Below are 19166 nucleotides of genomic sequence, written 5' to 3'. Positions count from 1 at the left end.
TCATATAAAACTTTTTTTTAGACAATTCATTTTGTTTTGGTTAAAAAAAGTAATTTTTCCTTGGAAAAACATTTTGAAACTAGCTGCTTCCTTTCTAACATTAAGTACTAGGAGATCCCTATAAGGCTACTCTGATTTACGTCCTCTGTATCTCTATTTTTCCTAGACATTTCACAATAGGTAAATTGTCACTCAGTGAAGCCCACAAGTGAATTGAAGCTTTTTTCCTTTTAAAAATGCTAATAGGACAATTATAAAATATTAATGTTTAACTTTGGTTACATTTCTGGTTCTCATTTAGAACAAACCATTTTACTTTATGACTGTGCTGTACACGGCTGTGTCAGAAGGTAATTATTTTAATGACTTCATAGTCCTTTTATGCTTAGCCAAAAGGATTGTACAAGACTTTCATGGGCACAAAAATCCTGTTACATCCCTTAGTTCATTTATTAAACAAGGCATTTACCAAGAGTCTTTTTCAGCCTAGTTTAGAAGAGCTGGACAAAAGCTTCCACTGACTTTCTGAACAATGAAGCTTCAGAGCCTAATAATGCAAATCTCGTCTATAGCTGACCAAAGGATGGCAATTGTCTTTGATGGAAACTTCTAAAGTTGAAGTTTTTGTCTTGCACTGGGAAAAAAAATCCCAAACCAATCTGAGTGAGCTTAAATTATAATAATGGCATTATCTTTTATTTCCTGATCATATGAGTATTGACCTGAACTGCAGAGGGGCGCAGAGACCTTGCTCACTTTTGCGGTAGAATTTCTCATTCAGGATTCTGTAGGTCAGGGAAACATACCTCTGTGTTTCAAACTCTCTCCTAGTGACAATGCTTCAGCTCTTTCTGTTTTCTCCCTTGAAGGGAGAAATCCCTTTTTGTTTCCTCCTTCTGTGATAACTGATGCACAGTTCTGAAAAGTGCCGGCCAGCCCTGGCCACCATCTCTTTTTGCTGGTGATTTGTGAGAATGTGTACACATTGCAGGGGCATACAGAAATGGGCGAGTTGCTGCTTAGCTAGTGAGCATGTGTGTTAAATATCTGCAGTAATTCTAAGCAGTTTGTTTGTGGAGTATCATATAAGCACAGAATCATAAAATAATTTGGGTTGGAAGGGACATCTGGCAGTCTAGTTCAATCCCCTGCTCAGAGCAGGTCTGATCAGATCAGGTTGCTCAGGGCTGTATCTGGTCAAGTCTTGAACACGTCCAAGGATTGAGATCCTACAGCTTCTTTGAGCCCTGTTCCAGTATTTGATCACTCTCATTGTAAAAATTTTTTCCCTAATGTCAAACTGGAATTTATGATGTTCCAGCTGATGTTCATTGCCTCTTGTCCTATCACCATGCACCTCTGAAAAGAGTCTGGTTTAGCCTTCCTTTTATCCTCTGAGCAGATAGTCATGGACAGGAATAAGGTTTCCCCTTTACCTTCCCTCCTTAGGGCTGAATGGACCTCGCTCTCCCAGCCCCTCCTTGCACACCAGACGCTCCAGCCCCCTGCCCAGCTTGGGAGCTGCTGCGGCATTTGCTCTGGTAGGTAACTCCTGCTCAGATGGGCTCAAACTAGAATTTGTTGATGAGTTTCCATAGAAAGGAAAGGACCAGGGGCACCTTTGTGTTATTGGTGAGGTCCTGCTGGTGGGCTGGCTTGCAGCCCAGTGCAAAGCAGAAAGAGAAAGCAGAGGAATGCTTGTCTCTGCTCTTGCCTCGGTCCCCAGCATGGCTCTTGTACAAAGGGGGGGCAGTGAAAATGTCTGTGTCCTGGCTCCCCCTCTTAATTTTTCGAGCTCTCTGGCAGCATGCATTAGCAGAGATGTGGTAGCCTGCAACAGCCGCTATACAGCACCGCTTTTCAGTGTTTTGGGTCATGTCACCGTAACATTAAGAGCACGTTATATCTCATGAGAGTGCATGTTTGTAAGAGCAGTTGAGTGCTTTGTTCCCCACTTTGCTGTCTGTAGGACAGCACGGACCGAGGAATGTAGCTAGCTGGAACTATAACAACTCTTTTCCTTAAGATGGAAAAGTGACAGCTGAGAAAATCTGCCTTTTTCCAGAGATGCAATGAAGCCTTGGGAATAAAAACCGGTACAATAGTCCTTAAGAGTTAAGTGTGACTTTGTTGCTGTGAATACAAGTGGTGAAAATGAACATATGGTATACTGTTCTGTTTTCCTCTTTCTTCTCCCTTTTTTAAATAAAAGGGGCTTTACTGTCTTCTGGAATATAAGCATGCTGCATCATTGCACCAATTATAAGTATGACTTCAAGGCAAAAGAAAATTAAAGATATTTATCAAAGCATTTTCATCTCTTTGGAGAAAACTGTTGTTGCCAAGTTACCATGCTACCTGAAACAAGCTCTTCGTGGGTTTAAGCAAAATATTGCAAGTATCGCATTCCTTTCTTTTCTGCATAGCTTGTCTTCTTGGGAAATAACCCTGCTTCTATGATTTTTTTTTTTTTTTTTTTTTAGATAATGGGTTTTTACCCTTCCTTCCGCTGTTAGTGTCATGGTAATATATAGAAAGAAACCTAAAGAGGAATGTTATTATTCAGACCTTGTTTTCTTTTCAATATCTAATAGCAAATATCAAGTGTCTCAATGCTATACCTAAGCCACCAAGCAATATGTAAGCAACAGCTTGAGTTTGTTCTGAATGAAGTGTTTTGCAAGCAAATAACAGGTACCGTGACTGGCCTTAGTGCAATATGCACAGCTAGATAAAATGTAATGTATTTTCAGAGTTCCACTGACAGATTGGGGGGCGTGAGGGGGCAGAAGCAGCGGTAGAGACCTTCCTTTCTGCTCCATAAGGAGTGTATAAGTACGCTGTATCAGAGGGAGAACAGGCATCTGAGGGACAACTGTATTACAGTGGCATTGCAGCCGTCAGGCTGAGTGTTCTACCAGCTGGCGCAGTATTAGAAACCTTGATGTTGGATGTTACCTTCACTTTTCTTTTCCAAAGGTCTGCAAGGAAAGCAGAGTCCCTGCCTACCACATACCCTGCACAGGGTGACTTTGTCACATGCACGGAACGGAGTGATTTGGACCCACTGTGCCTGGGCAGGTCAGGAGTGCTGTGTGAGCAAGGGGGTCCGATGGGCTGCAGACGGTGTCAGGACCTTCTTAAATGTCACACTGTTCCTCTCCCAGCTCACTCCAGTTATCTGCACTTAGACTTTACTAGGCCAGCACGGGTACAGCTCGTCATGCTAAAGCCAGCTTATGTGTTCTTGAAATTAGCCTGATCCTGGGTCTCAACTAAATAAGCTGCTCTGTACTCAGATTAATTCTGCATCTGTAGCACGTGGATGATTGGGAGTTGGCTCTACTTGGTAGGGCTCAAGGAACTGTGATAAGGAACTAGATAGTCTAAATGAATATGTTGATCTTTTGAAGGTGACTTCTTTAAAGATGCTTGTCATAAACCCAAGAAGTTTTAAAGACTTGTAGTAGCTAAATCCCAAGTTCCCATCCACTGGACATGCTGTCTTCTTTCAGAAATGTCACTTGAAATAGTTTCTGAATCAGGGCCAGTAAATGTCTGTATCCTGGCACATCTCTAGTGTCTGAACTAGCATTTAAAATTGTATTACTGAGCTGAGATTAACTGCCCATCTACGAACAGCTGTCAAAACAATTTCACAAATGGTAAAGCGGGCAATTCTGACAAGGATTGTAAAAGCTAGCGTGGTTGTGGGATACGGCCAGTGCCAGTCCCTCCACATAGTTCAGGGGCATCAGCAGTTCTGGCTGGTCACGGGCTACTTGCAAGGTATAGAGCTTTACTGTAGCCAGAGCAGGCATTTTGAAGTTAGTTTATGAGTAAAAAGACTGATTTTGATACCTTGTTTGATTGGGAAGGAGGGGATTGCATTTTTTAGTACATCAGTAAACAAATAAAGAATGTGGGAGGAGAAAACAACTCAGAAAGCACTAGCCTAGTCCAATGTTTGCATCATAACATAATAAATAGGCTGATTCATATGTATTTGAATGCATATATGGACATAGATAGAATGCAGATGAACCTAATAAAATTATACTGATCACAGGAATGACAGCCTCTCTCTGCAGGAAAGAAAAAATAATGTTCACTCCATCTGGAAAAGGAGATGCAATCTTCATTTGGTAGTGTTCTTCTCATGCTAAAAAAAGAATGATATTTAAGATTTTTTTTTTTTAAGATGAAGTGTTAGGCTTTTCTGAAAAATGGTGCTTTGTAGAACTCAAACAGTTAAACACAATAATAAATACTTTCTTTGTCAGAAAAAGTTTTTGGGTTGTGGGATTCTTCTCCCCAAACTAAGAAAGGTGAAAAACAGAAACAGGAAGGGTTTGAAATTGTGTCAGTGGAGCATGGTGCTGTTACGCAGCTTCCATAAACATCTTAAAACAGAGAAACCTGAGTGAAAATGTGTCAGCATTTTGGAGGTAAATCAAGTTTATAGAAAGCGGAAATATTTTTAAAATACTTTGGAGATAGTAGATAGTAGAGAACATATCTCAAGAGGAAAGCTTCAACCACCTATTGCTGCAGTTAAATAAATTTTCACATTTTTCCTGAGCTCTCTTTTTACACCTTAAAGATTAGAATTATTCCTCCTGCCCAAACTCCAATGTCTTTTAATGGATTTTAATTGTATTCCCTTCTTTAAATCCTTTTGATTTTTTTATCCACATGAAACAAGTAAAAAAAAATATATTAAGCATTTTTAATGTCATATTGGTTTAATTTATTTCAATGCAGTAATATTTGAGATAAGTTGGTTTACTTTCTTTGAAGTGGTAGACTTAGTTGGGGAGAATGGCGGAAATCAGCATTAGCTAAAGTTAGGACTATGGTGACTTTTGACAGCTGAATAGTAAGCATTTTTTATGTTCAACTAACATGTCTTGTAATAATATCGGGCAAAGATGGAAACCAATGTTTTAGTTTTGAAAACCGTTAGCATAAAAATATTGTTCCTGGGCTTGGATGTAACTTATCTTGATAAGTCAGTAAGGGACTGCCTAAAAGCAAAACATGGGGGTTAGCTCTCCTGGAGTATGTCAGTGGTTAGGGCTGCTGATGGGATGGCTGGCCAGCTGGGCTACCTTGTCTTCTGGTCCTGTCTCTTGCCGCTGAGCCGCATTTCCTGTGGGCAACTGTTTGCCTTGCAGCTTTCTGTCTAGAAAAGTGGGGATTCTGCTTTTTATTCAAATAGTCACTACAGTCCAGCCTCTGCTTAAAATTCAACATATGCTCAGGTGCCTCTGCTGAGAAAGGACAGCTTGCTGAAGCAGGTGCAATCAGGCCTCGAGCCATTTGAGTAACTCCTTGCTTATGGGAGCCTGGGATGCGAAAGGATTTCACCTGGAGCAGAGTGGTTGGGGTGTCTTTCACACTGTGATGAATATGTTGAGTTTTAATAACAATTATTGTACTTCATAGGCTCATTGACTATATTAATATTGCACGCACTGCTATTACTACAGCTTGTGATAGTAATGAATTGAGAGAGCATGACACCCAAGTATTCATAGCTTGACTTTACACCAGTTTCGTTATGCTTTTACTTCAGGAAAGTTTGGAGAAAGATGCAGATTTTATTTCTTCTATCTTTTAAACATGTGCCTGGTATATATTATTTTCCATTTTAGCTTAGCAGTTGTATTCACCACAGGTTATGTGTGTTAGAGAAAACTGGGGCGTAATTTCAGCTCATAAAAGCTGGATTCAATTCAATGCTGACCCTGCTTTGACTAGATGATCCCATGAGGTCCCTTCCAGCCTGAACTATTCTGTGGTTCAGTGATTTCAGCCCAAAATCAATACAGGTCCTTCAAGGTCATTAATTTACATATGCTGAGGATCTGACCTTTTGCTAGAGATAGCTTTAACACTGCTTATCGTGTCATCAAAGATGAACATTTTAATCTGAGAACCTCTCGATTTCAATTACAGAATGCATTGCTAGTGACATAACATGGGTGCTATAAAATCCAATTTATCTTTTTAAGATGACACTTTTTTTCTGTCTGTATGCTATAAACTCATAATTGCCTTTAGAGATCCCCGAAGACCCAGAAATTGCAGAAGAATATTACAATGATGAGTTTGAATCCTGTTCAGAAGGCAGCGAAGAGGAGGAGGATGCCGAAGCGTCGCAGACTGTTTCTAAGACAAATCACCAGGTATATGTGACCTTTGGGAAAAGAGTATATACTTGATGCTCATTTTCCATGGGAAAATTAAGCTTCTTCCAAGATTTTGTCCTACTGACATTACTGAAATTTGTTTTTGTTAGGTATGTGTATGTATATCAATACCATGAATTAGTTACGTGTGTATGCATATGTAATTCTTCTGAGACATTGATGAGAAAGATGCTTGCATTCCTTCAAGATTAAGGGTAGCACTCCCATGAGTGCCCTAAGGTGGATCGTTGTCAGTGAACTTCCTTGTGACACTAACTCAGAGTGGAGTTCTCTCACATGTTAGCTATGGGTAAATTAAGTTAAAGCTGAAAGTATATTTCAAGCATAAGATCTACGTTCCAGCTCTAATTCCTGGGCAAAGATAGGCACCTCTAGTTGCCACTTTTTCCTGCCTATCTTAGACGTATTTTCTAGGACAGTGTGCTGAACTATGAACCTAAATAACTGCAAGACTTGACCAGCAAATCTGCAGACTTTCCTAAGAATCTCAGAAAGTGAGAGTATTGAAAAGTGAGTATTGAAAGTCTTAAAGTAGCTTTATCAGGTGAGGCTGCCACAAGAAAGTCTTAGGGATTGCAGTGTGAAGAGGGTTGAAGATTATTGGAAAAGGCACCTAATTTAGATCTGATCAGAACAAGCTGAGATGAATCTTGTCTCCAGTGATCAAGTCTCAGTGAAATCGATGAACTTAAATGCCCGAGTCAGTTCTGAAAATGGATCTTCCTAAGGTATTCAGGAACAATTAATTTCTCCCCTGGGCCACCAGCTTAAAACATTGTGTATAGTGCCTCTAAACGGTGTGTCTGGTTCTGCTTAGAATCATGTATATTATTGCATGTTCATATGGAAATTTTGCAGAACAGAGTGTGATGTCTGCTGCATTTCAGGGAACCAACCAAGTATACTAATAGACTTCACTAAATTAAAAATAACTTGTACTGATTTTTGAAAATTTTGAACTAAGAGCTTCTTTAAGATGTAGTTTTTAAGGCAAAAATAAAATGTTTCTGTGAGAAAACAGAACTTTACTTCTACCGTGGTAGCAGGGAGTCCTGAAATCCTCTCACCAGTTGAAGTTTACTCAGAAAAGCTTCGTTCAATGTAGAAATGTCCTCCTACCTTTCACACTGAACACTGAGGATGCTTTAAAATTCAGGATCAGTTTATACAGTAGTGATCTAAAGAAATTATTAGTCAATTGTAAATCAGTGAAATACCTAAGACAATGCTTTTTTTTTTTTCAGTTTGCTGGGTCTGTGCTTACCCACAGCTCATACACATGCAAACACTCTGTTGCCCAGAAAGTCTGCCACAAGATAATCTTGAAAATAAATTGTTGCTCACTTTCATTAGACTCTGAGATGTTTTTTTCTTTTTAGAATGCCTTTTAAAAATTTCATTCAACTTTCATTGACGGTATCATTAAGTGTCAATCAGTAATGTTTTTGAACAGGCAGACTGCTGCTTAGAATTAATGAAGGGTAGAAGATAAAAATAGATTTCTCAATAATGCAGAATAAATTTGGTGTTGGCAGTCAGATCCGAGCAGCAACATTCCCTCATTTTGCAGTGACTCAGATAACGATGACAAGAATGGGCACTGTGGGCTGGAAGAGCTGTCCCACTGGCACCTCTTTTCTCTATCCAGCCCCCATGGCCGTGTGGCTTCGCTTTACCATCAGTCTCTGCACACAGAGCATGAACCTTCTGAGAACTGGCCTGCATAAACTGCCTGGGACGTACCCACTGTGAGCGTTTGCCTTTTGGAATTTCCACTATCAGAGAAACTAATTGTCTGTCTGTGGTTTTTCTCATGTTGACCCCAGCACCTTAGATAAAGCAGAAGTGTGTTTCTGGGTATTGACACGATCACCTTTTCTTTTTCTTGGGAAGTGAGCATAATTTTCAGTTTTTTCCTTTCTCAAGTGAAAAATTCTGCAGTAAGTCCGATGTCAAAGCAGTCTGAACTTCACTGTGCAAATCTGGGCACCTACATCTGAACTAACTGAAAGGAAAGTCTGTACAGTAAGGGGAAGTAAACAAACATTTCTAGGGAATAATATTATCTTGGCGTAAACATCTAACGTAGGTTAGATGGAATATGCTGAGAAGTCTTTCCTTCTCTCTGCTGATTATAAGGGGATCTACAGTTGTTAGCATGCATGGGACATCATTCTGGATGTCAACAGTTATGTGAGATGAATCCCACTCAAAGGTAGGTGGGATCATGCTCAGTATTAATAATAAGCCTCAAATCCTACCAGAATAGATTTGATCTTGCTAGTATATAGCAGGGGTTTGCTTCTGCAGTCATTTACTTAATACCAAAACTCCTACTCCTATTTCTATGATGAGATTCATAATCTTACACCCTTTCTTCAAAAATACCTTCATAAATTAAGCTTTTGGACATGTGTGCTAATAAAGAAGTCGTTCTGTTGCAACACAGGATAAAGACTTATAAGATATTTGCCTTCCTAATCTGTGCAAATCTCTCAATTTTCCAATGCCAAGATTGCTTTACTAGTTATTTCTGTGCAGAGAGTGCAGAAATGCTGCATCTGGCAGTGCTCCCTGGTGACCCCATTACTTCAAAGAATGATTAAAAAAAGTTCTGATGTTCGTGCAGTAGCATGGGATCAGAAGAGTCATCTAATTGAACAACACATTGGAGCGCATGATGTAGAAAGAGATCTGAGCTATTTATTCAAGCTATATTAGGCTCCCACAGATGTCAAGACAGACTGAGAAGTAGTGGCCTTACGTGGGATGCAACACCTCTTCAGTTAAGAAGGTAGAGTTAGGCACTGGAATGGTATAATTTTAAAAGTTTAGGATGGGAGCCGAGACAGCTATTTTCCCACATCTTCAATACCTTTCAATACAGTCTTTCCCATTTCTTGATTATCTTTCAATACAGCCTGTGTGTTTTCAGCTGCATTGTCCAGTTGCAGATGTGGAATTACCACCAATTTTAGACCCTAAGCACATCTGGACCTCTCATCTTGGTTGTAGCATTGGAATTTAGTGTCCTTTGTCCCTCTCTTTTCGAGCAGAAATGCAGATTGCCAGATTTCAAGCAGCAATTTGTCAATTACTTTTCCTGACCTCTACCTCATTAAGCCAATGGCTCTTCTCCACATCTTTTTTTTTTCCTAGGAACACTGGTTTCTAATTAGAGGGAAAACATGAAAGAGAAAGAGAAACTGTTTCTAAAAAAAATTTAAAATAAGCTTAGGAGAGGCTTCATCTTTAAAAGTTAGGCAGAGTGAAGCTTTCATTGGCTTTGATTTAACGGAGATGCTAATGGTTGCTTTTTACTGCAGTTTATCACCTTCTTCTTCGTGTTTTCTTTTAGTGACTACAATAACAAATTCACTCCCTTTGTTATGACAAAATCTACTAATGTGGTACATTAGCTTCCTATTTTCAATTTCCAGGCTTCTGAGATTGTCAAACTAGATAATCAGCTGGCATAAATTATTATCGCTCCAGCAGCTGTGGGTGGTCTGTGTGCTGTCACCCAAAAAACGCTCCACTGGATTCCTGACACGCACCTTGGCATGGCCTGTTGCTGTGAGAAAGGGGTTTGTTCGTTCTGATTTTGAAACGCGCAAGCATTCATCCACGCCAGCTCTTACGTGTCAGAGTCCCTTGCCTGTAGCTTTGCTTTCAAAAAAGAGACACATTAAAGAAATATATTAAATAGATAAGCGTATTAAATAAAACAGCTAAAATCCTCTTGGATTGCTAAACCCAAATGGAGAAAAGGCATAGGTAGTTTCTACCTCAGTGTAAGTTGATTAACCATTTATTCAACTATTTACCACTGTGTGAAAACCACATTGTCTTCCTAGTTGAAATTTTATTTCAAGATAGCTAGGTTAAGCCAGCTAGTTTCCTTGAAAACCAGTGGTGATGAAAGTAGTGAAAGTGTATTTTTTTGCCTTACAGCATAATGAGAAAAATTCAGCTCCCTTGTGATATTTGGAGTAAAAATTGTGAGTCTGGGTTGTGAGAAGTCAAAGATTTGGGAATTACAGTCTTCATCCCATTAAAAAAGAAAAAAAGGTTTTATTAAAGCAATTTTATTGGTATTATATAGGCCATTTATCATGTTTTTGTCTGTCTGTCTATAGATTTGCAGTTAACTCTTAGTGATAGTGAAAATAAAAATAATTTTAAAATTATATTAGCAGAAAATTAATACCAAATTTTAGTTCTGAATGAAAAATATTTAATAACTTTTTAATGAAGTCCTAAAGTTTCATTTAATCCTTTTTTACAAACACAGAGCAATTTTATCTGTGATATTGTCTGTCTTAATTCAATATTCAATATTTTTTTTTTGTGGAACTGTAATGCATTCTGTAGCATTTCCGGGGCACTTCACTGCTAACTGGCAAAAGCCCCAGTTAAGCAGGTTCAGATTAACTTGATCATCTGAGGTAACTCAGGCACTTTGGATGGACTGCAGAACTGGAAACCCTGGTGCTGACTTTATCCAGCCAGGACCCCACAGGCTGCTCCAAAAGGGCAGAGAGGCTCCTTCAGACCTACGAGCCTTTGCGTTATCTTTTGAAATGTCCAACCAAAAAGTTTATTCCCATCTTGCAAAGCTCAGCTATAATAGCAGAGCCTGTTTCAAATATAAGCCCGTGAAACAACTTATCCATACCAGCTCCCACTTGCACCGAAAGGTCACTAACCACCCAACAGTCATTGCCAACAATTATTGTTATCTTCTTAGAGTATACTGGCAGTTTCTCAGTTTGAGAAACTTAGAATGAGCATTTTGAGTAAGTTCACAGAGAAATATAAAGCAGATTGTCCATTGTAGAAGCTGAGGTCAGTATTGTTTCTTTTTATTCCAGTGTTTTAAATTTTAAAACCACAGGCTTCTCAATATTTTTTAAAATACAGATTTTTGGCAGATTTTTCAGCAAGGTCAAAATTTTGACTTTCAGTTTTAAATAATCAAGAAATGCCATGTTGTCAAATGTGACATGGCAGCAGCTTCTAGAAACTCAGAGTCCAAGTTTCTCTTGGACTTCAATAAAATTGTGTTCTACTTCCTGGAGCACAATCATCGCTTAATGGCCAGATCTTTAAATTTCATCTGTGTACACAAACAGCATTTCACATGAACGATATCATGGCAGAACTCTTAATCATTTGTCTGGCAATAGAATACTTGAAATAGAAAAGTGCTAAAATCTCTTCTTAATGTTTTTGTCAATTAGTCATTATTACTAGATATGTAAGTAGATGCAATTACATGAAACATAAGTGTTAATTTGCAGTGGGCACCTATCATAAGCGTAAGAGATTTTGGCATAGTTAAGAAGTACAAACTTGCCTCTTTCGATGTAATATTAGTTTAGATATTCCAGGACTAACCAATGATAAAATGCTGGTGTATTTTGAGAGATTGTACACCACTCTCCACAGTAAACGTATCTTCTTTAAGCTCCATACACGCTTGTTCTACACACTTGTGCTCTGCAAAGAATCTGATGTAAATAATTGTTTGTATATAACATCATTCCCAAGCCTGGTGTTTTAGGAGAAGAAAACATAGAAAAAGTCCTGAGTAATGTAGACTCTTTGTAGTCAAGTGTTGACACTCATTGGTGTAAGTGATATCCTTTATGTTTGTGGGATGTACCTCTGGTAGATAGTGTCTATGTTTGTGCTCACACTAATGCTGTTCCTTATTTCATTTATTCACAGGACAGTGATATCGAGGCAATGGTGAAGTATTTGGAGAGCGTCCTGAATAATAGCTCATTGGGTAATATGGTATCTTTTCTTTAAATGTAATAGAAGCACTTATTAGCAGTCTGTATTCATCACAGTCCAATTATTTCCATTTTGCAACAAAATAACTCAAAAAACATGATCTTCTTGAAAATGTCTTCCTTAATCTACTGCAGAGAAGTATAAATACGCCAAAAGAAAAGGCATACACAGCTAAGTGCTTTAGTTGAAAATAATAGAGCCATAAAGCATGATGGTCAGAAGTATGGAATGATATAACAAAAGCTTTTAAAAACTTGGCTTCTGCCATCTTTTCTCCAGAGGAAAATATTTAAGGATATGTAGGATGTTTTATAGTTTCTAGTACTGGTAACAATAAGAGAAAATTAATTAAAACATTTTTAAATTTTTTTTTAAAAGATGATCCAGGTTTCGATAAGATTTATTTTAATTTACAATGTCTCATTACAGGTGCAGAAAAATCACTGAGAATTTAAGTTTGCAATTTAATCCTAAAATCTCCTGCAAGTTGTCTCTATAAATTTAGAGTTTGAAAGCCTAGTTTCTCATGTTCTACTTAAAAGATAAGATGAAAACTTAAATGAAAGCAGGCTATTTACTGAGGCTGGCATAGTCATTGTCCTTGAAGACCACAGGGTTAAACTGTGCCAGCAGCAGCGTGTGTATGGGTTGCATGAAAGCCCAGCTGAGTCCCCAAAGGCTCCATGGGAACCTCAGTCTTGTGTAGCTGCCTCATTTACACTCACTCATTCGGGATGAACCTGACTCCGTATTATCTTGTGGCTCTGACACGAGAATGTAGGGGAAGCCTGGGAAATCCTCCTTGTAGAGGTTCCTCCAGTGCTGAGCTCTGTTTCACCTCTGCTCGTGAGCATGGACTGATGGGAAGAGAAAACCAAAGAAAAAAAAGGATGAAAGGGAGTAATCAAAGCTCTGGCCATCATAGTCTTGTAACCACTGAATCATGTCTGGTCACCTTCCGGGTCCCACGTCAGGGACTTCCTTAGAACTGAAGGAAGGAACATTCACATCTAGTTTGTCTTCACACTAACAGAGATCCCAGAGTTTTCAATTTCTGCACTCATTTGTGCATTTGCAGCATCGTTGTCTGAAGTGGGTTTGCAGAACTGGAAATAGGGACAAAATTTAGCTCTGTGCTTCAATATTTTGTTGTTTTAATGAAAGAGAGGAATTGCTTTGAGGGCTTCTGGGAATAACCCAGAGTATTAGACAAACAGTGGTATTTTTAAAAAATCTTAGTATTAGAGAGACTCTTGCATTCCTCTTTTTCTTTCAGTATTAACAAGAAAATGCCTTTTCAAACTATAATACTGAAGAATTAAATTGTGCTTTCATCATTAAAAAATCTCTGACCAGTCTGTGCTGAAACTTAACGCCTTTCTCCAAGCTGAATTAGTGATTAGGTTTGTATGATCTGTTCCAAACAAATACATGTGATGATAATAAGAGAGAAATCTGCTAGGGTCCTTTTGTCTTTGTATGATCAATGTCAATGAGGAAGTTTAAAATTTACTATTGTAAGTTCTTCCAATGTCAAGCTACAAAGCTGCAGTTGGGACAATTTTTATCTGTTTGTTAACATTCATTTATACCTTACTTTTTCTTCACTGGGCTGCAAATTTATGTTACATCAACATTTTCTGTATATGGTGCATTTTACGTAGGTTAGATACTTGTTCTCTTTGTTTACCCTGAAGCTAATTATGTCCACTTCCAGGTTTTCATTTCTGTAACTGATCATTCACACATTAGTCACAGCCATGGGATTGCCAGTACCAGCCTGTGCCCAACCTCTTGTCATCCCATGCCCATAGTCTTTTACACCTCATCCTTTGTCCCCACTTTTCAAGGCATCTGCTGTTGTACCAGGCCTGTATTTCTCTACATTAATTGGAATTTAGTTATAAATATGTCATTCTACACAGAATACTACTATCAATGTAAAAATGCAGGTTGTATGTTACAAAAATAAGTGGAAATAAAATAGCCACAGCTACCTGGTCATTAGAAGGTTACAGCTTAAGCAATTAAATCAAAGTTTCTGGCAGGTTGAGACAAGTTCAGATGAAGCCTGAAGCCTTGCAAACTCAGGTCCAGGCACATAACCTGGTACTAGCAGTGGCATCACCATATTACTGGGTTAGGGAGCTACAACATCATTATAATGGCTATTCCTGAAAACAGTATGGATTTCATGGCCATAATAGGGCAGATGCAGAAATCTGGCCTGGCCAGAATTTCTTGTAGTGTCTTTCATTGTTAAAGGTATTGTGAAAAAATTATGTGCCATTTCAAGCAGATGTTAGGGAACATCAGCGTAGAATAAAACCAGAACGTTTTTTATGTCAACAAGGGCTATGATAAAGAGGATGCAATAAATATGCATTGTTTTTTTCCAGAGGTGGAATTTCTTTACTATAAACCTCAGTGTTGAAGGGTAAAAGGGCTTTTGAAGTAACTGAGTTTTCTCCTCAAGAGTTCCCACTGAGTCATTGTGAATACCAGAGCTTTAGTGTGGTACGAGGTTCATTTTGGGTTGGCTATACAGCTCCATGTGGAGTGTATTTGAAATAAGACAGTCCACGCTGATAAAGTGTGAAAAATTGGGAAGATCCCAGAAAAGAACTGCAAAATTAAAGGAAGTTTGAAAAACTGGTTTTACAATTTACTAAATCTGCTTAGCTTAGAGGAGGCGAAGGTTAGAGGCAGTTGGGTTACTTGTATTGTTTATAAACTCAGGAAAATACATCTGATTCTAAGAAGCTTTTTAATCTTGTAGAAAATGACATTGTAGGATCTCATAAGTAGCAGTCAAAGCTGAAGAAAGAAATCCAAAATCCAAACCAATGTCTATGATTCAGTGGAGATAATAACTTCCCAACATATAATGGCTTGCCAAGAGATGCAGTAGATGTCTATCACCAATTATTCAGTTGTTAGCAGAAATGTTGGTAGGAATGCCTTTGGGCCATAATGTATGAAAAGTCTCACCAGATAATCATAATCACTGGTTATAAATGTAAGTAGCTGTGAATGAATGTCAGCCAGAGGATTTGTTTCCCTACAGATCCCTTCATCTTCCCTTCGACAGAATAGGAAGGATGCATTGAGAACCTCAAACTGGTGCTCCGTGACCTGAGAGGACAACGACCTTTTGCCCTATGTTGTTCTCTGCAGTACTGTGCTAGATGGTGGGAGAGTATTTGTCTTTGAAATACATACAGAAAACCACAGTACTTGGTGTTGAAAAGTCAGTGCTCTTGTTGTCTCATTTGGTTTTGTTTAATGAATCAGGAATGATATATTGCATAAAAATGCAAATAGTTATCTGGCCACTTTTTGAAGAAGCATAGTTCCTTGTTCTGTGTTGATATATGGGTAGTCAAACTGATCGAAGCTGGGTGCAAAATATTATTATTAATCAGGTAACTGCCTCTAAGAAAATACCTCTGATATAGAAGTTGGTGTGGGTTATGAATCACCCCAGGAAAAAATTTTGAGACTTGTAGCAACAACGTGAAAAGCTCTTAACAGTTTTCACTGAGAACTCATTTTTTTTATGACTAACCACACCTTTGCAGCATACTACAATCTGTAGTCCTTGCAGCTGTCTCATAGTACCCAGAAAATCATATTAAATGGAGAGGAAGATAGATACTAGTTTGCATGTAGAGAGTAAGTTTTGCTTGGCCAACTGCCAACGTGGAGAATAGACAAAGTACGAACTATTTAGCCTAGAATCCCAGAAAAAACAAGAAGGATGTCTTTAATAATGAAATGGTGGAGGAGAAGGAGATACTGTAGCAATAAATAGATTAAACCCACTAAGCAGAAAGAGTATGCTGAGCTCTTACTACAGTGATATATCCTGTAATAATAGTAATACCAGAATTTAGCTGGGGCCTGTGGTTAAACATACTCTTTCTTAGGAGAATGCAAATATTTTATTCTCCATAGATCATTGGTGCTTGGGGTGTCAATTTTTTATTGCTTTCAAAGCCCCAAAGCCCCACATCTGGACCTTAACTCTATGCCAACTCAAAGAGGAGCATGCCATCAAATAAGTCATGAGCATTGCTTTGCACAGCGTGTGGGGTTTCCTCAGGGCTACCCTGAGGACAGCTGAGTTATCCCATGCTGCTAAAGTAATTGAATGCTCACCGACTCCTTGTAAAAGTGTTTGGCTATGCATGTGTAGTGTTACAGTAAATGATCAGGAAATGTTTTTTGCATCAGTGGGTGAAGTTATTGGTTGCTAGTGAGAACTGAGCTTGTCATTTTTTTATCTTTTAAACTATGTTAGCTATACCTCAGTTGTAATACTTAGGCACCAGTCAACTGTTAGCCATTAAGTGTAAAGAGAAATTAGGAAAATGTTTTAAAAAGTCAAATAATTTGTCCAGAGCCAGATAACAGAGTCAGGAATCCATTTCTTCTGTGGTCTCTCTCCATGCCTACTTCCTATCTTCTGGGTCCAGCAAAGCTCTGAATCCAGCAGGTACTTACTGCGAGCGATTCAGTAGGATCCGTCACACAGAAAGTTTTTATCTCAATATTCAACCTTACGTGATCAGGATCTAGATTCATGTAAGATATAGGAGCTTAACTCTTGGGAAAGCCATCATTACGCACTCCGGGGAAGCATTCAGTGCTGTCTGGGGGTGTCTGTACTGCTCATAGCAGGAAAGTAGCTGCAGGCTCCCTCAGGCTGTATGTGATCAATGTTAACACAATCCAAACTAAACCTCAGCTGATTCCAAGCTAAACACCCCTGCTAGGAGGGAAGCATGTGTTCAATTAGACAAGGCATTGTGTTAACGTGTTTGTGTGACTTTTGGCTCGTTTGTATCCTATGCAGAGCCCTCCTGTGTCTGTTCAGAACTTGGGTCCTCTGTGCCATGGCCCACACATTTACGCAGGATGTAGTTCCACCATGATACCTATTCTTCTCTTTTGGGAAGTGAAATCCTAATGCCAAATATTTTGCAAGAAGAAACTAAAATAGCTGCTTTGTTTGGCTTAGCAAATTGAAAGCTGAAGTAGGATCTCTCTTTCCAATTAGTAAGAAATGAAAGGAGTATGCAAAAGGGAAGGTAAGAACTGAGTAAACCAAAGAAAAGGACTGGCACAGGAGAAAAATGAGCATCAACTGGCCAATAAAGAAGTTTCGTCGGGAAATTAGAGGAGAGATTTTAGCCACCAGCTCACAGCGACGCTCTGGAATTGTCTTCCAATGGGAGCAGTTGGGTCAATAAATAAATAAATTCCTTAGGTTAAGCAGGGACTTGTGTGATGGAATGGCAACATGAAATTGCAGGATACCGGAGCTGACAACCCCGACAGTCCTCTGTGATTCAGCACTTCTGTGTTCCTGTGGATTCACACCAGCGGTCCGTGAGCGTTAGGGCCTCAAATATTGTAACAGCCCACGAGACCTGTAAACAGAAAGAGTGTGCATGTGTGTATATGCATATGTATATTTCTCACAAATATATATGTATTTACATATACGGGTATGTTTTTATATGTATATGCATACATAAAAAGAGTACCTTCGTCTGAAGGGAAAGTGATGTCATACGTTAAATACTTTCAGTTTACAGTAATGATCAAGCTAAAGGAGAGACTTGCCTGTTAGGAAGAAGGTTCTTGCTGTTATAAATAGGTGCAAGAACAATGGAGGAAAATACATATTGTCTACGCAAATTTCATTTTGTTGAATATTTATCTGTCCCAGCACTTCCTCAAGTGACTGTCCTTTCTGTTGTAATGTAATTCTCCGTACACTACACAGAAGGGAAATTGTTCTTACAATTCTGGTACCTTTAAACTATAAATCTACTTGTCCCTTAGAAAGGAGTTGCCCTTAATGTGCATTTAATAATCTAATTCATCTTTAATTAATGTGGCACTACCTTGTGAGAAACAGAAATAGTCTTCTTCCTTCTGACTGCCTTTGACTCTGCAGTAGAGCTGAGGGGATGAAGGTGAATAAGGTTATGTGTCTCTGCATTGATTTGTAGGCTCGGGGACTGTCACCGGAGTGTCTCCAGGGGTGCCCCAGGGATTCAGAGCTCTCAACAGCACTATGGCTGAGACCAAACTGAAACGCATGAGGGAGTAAGTAGCATATTTACGTGTTACCACTATTCAGACAAAGAGGAAGGATTTGAAAAACTGCAGAACACAGCAAAGAAAACTGTGTGTTGTTTCCCCACCCCAAAAAATCCCTTCAGCAAAAAGAAGTGGATGGTAAGGTATTCTTTACAGACTGGATGCCTACTTGCCTCCACAGAGGATGAAGGTTGACTGTCACTTCTGATTGTTTTCTCATAATCTGCACAATCATTGTCATCCTTCCAGGATCTAGTTTGCCTTCACTGCTGTCGGTGTCATTCTGAACTCCGCTTTCTTTATTAGCTCAGCACATGCCCATAAATCACCTGCAGATATCTGTGTTCCCACCATGTTTGCTCCCTCACCCACACTTCATTCTTGCCTGGAACGAAAGACTAATGGATTTGTTTCCCATGATGATATGATGATTTAAACCAAACATGATTCCTGCTGTTGGCTGGGATTTTCAAATGAGATAGAGGAATTTACATGTGCAGCTCCCTTTGAAACTCACTGTCTTAATTGTTTTCAGCATCTCTGAAACCCCATCTTTATTAATAAAGATTTCAGTGTCTTAATAAAACAAAGACCAATGCTTCCTTTCTAGAATGTAATGCTTAATGTATCTTGAGCTTTTATGTTGAATCAGTAATTTCTGGCCTTCCAAGATTTATTGCACCCTAATTTAGGTACTGATTTGATAATCATAATGCTATGTATTATTTCTGAACTCAAATTTTCTTTGCAGTGTTGCAGCATTCAACTGTTCTCAGATTGTAAACTCTTTAAAAAAGGGCAGTTTTCTCTTGTGTGGGTGGATAGTGCCAACAATATGGTGGATGTTATCAGAATACAAATAAGTTCAGTTAATACTAGCAGTTATTTAAGTGAATCTCCTAAAGAAAATAAATGCAACGTTGATGCCAATCACTGTTTAAAACAAATTACAGTGCCAAATGCACCGTGTGTTCAAGGGAAATACCAATCAGATTTATTCCAGCTAGAAGTTGTTCAGTTTTATGATATTTAAAG

At 38.8% G+C, this 19166-nt stretch overlaps 1 protein-coding gene across 6 annotated transcripts in view; it reads left to right on the top strand.

Annotated features, from left to right (window-relative positions):
• The window catches only part of NEK11 (NIMA related kinase 11), a 98056-nt gene that overhangs the window by 62594 nt on the left and 16296 nt on the right, over window positions 1-19166 (top strand). For 5 of the 6 annotated variants that reach the window (XM_054814378.1, XM_054814380.1, XM_054814381.1 and 2 more), the window contains 3 exons: window positions 6067-6191; window positions 11949-12009; window positions 18041-18137. In XM_054814378.1, the coding sequence (XP_054670353.1) occupies window positions 6067-6191; window positions 11949-12009; window positions 18041-18137 (283 nt within the window). The remainder of the gene's footprint in view (window positions 1-6066; window positions 6192-11948; window positions 12010-18040; window positions 18138-19166) is intronic. The other variant, XM_054814379.1, reaches the window with a different exon arrangement.

Source organism: Grus americana, chromosome 2, assembly GCF_028858705.1.
Source record: "Grus americana isolate bGruAme1 chromosome 2, bGruAme1.mat, whole genome shotgun sequence".
NCBI classification, from domain to species: domain Eukaryota; kingdom Metazoa; phylum Chordata; class Aves; order Gruiformes; family Gruidae; genus Grus; species Grus americana.
Note: the sequence above shows the minus strand (reverse complement) of the source record. Positions and strands in the feature narration are given on the sequence as shown.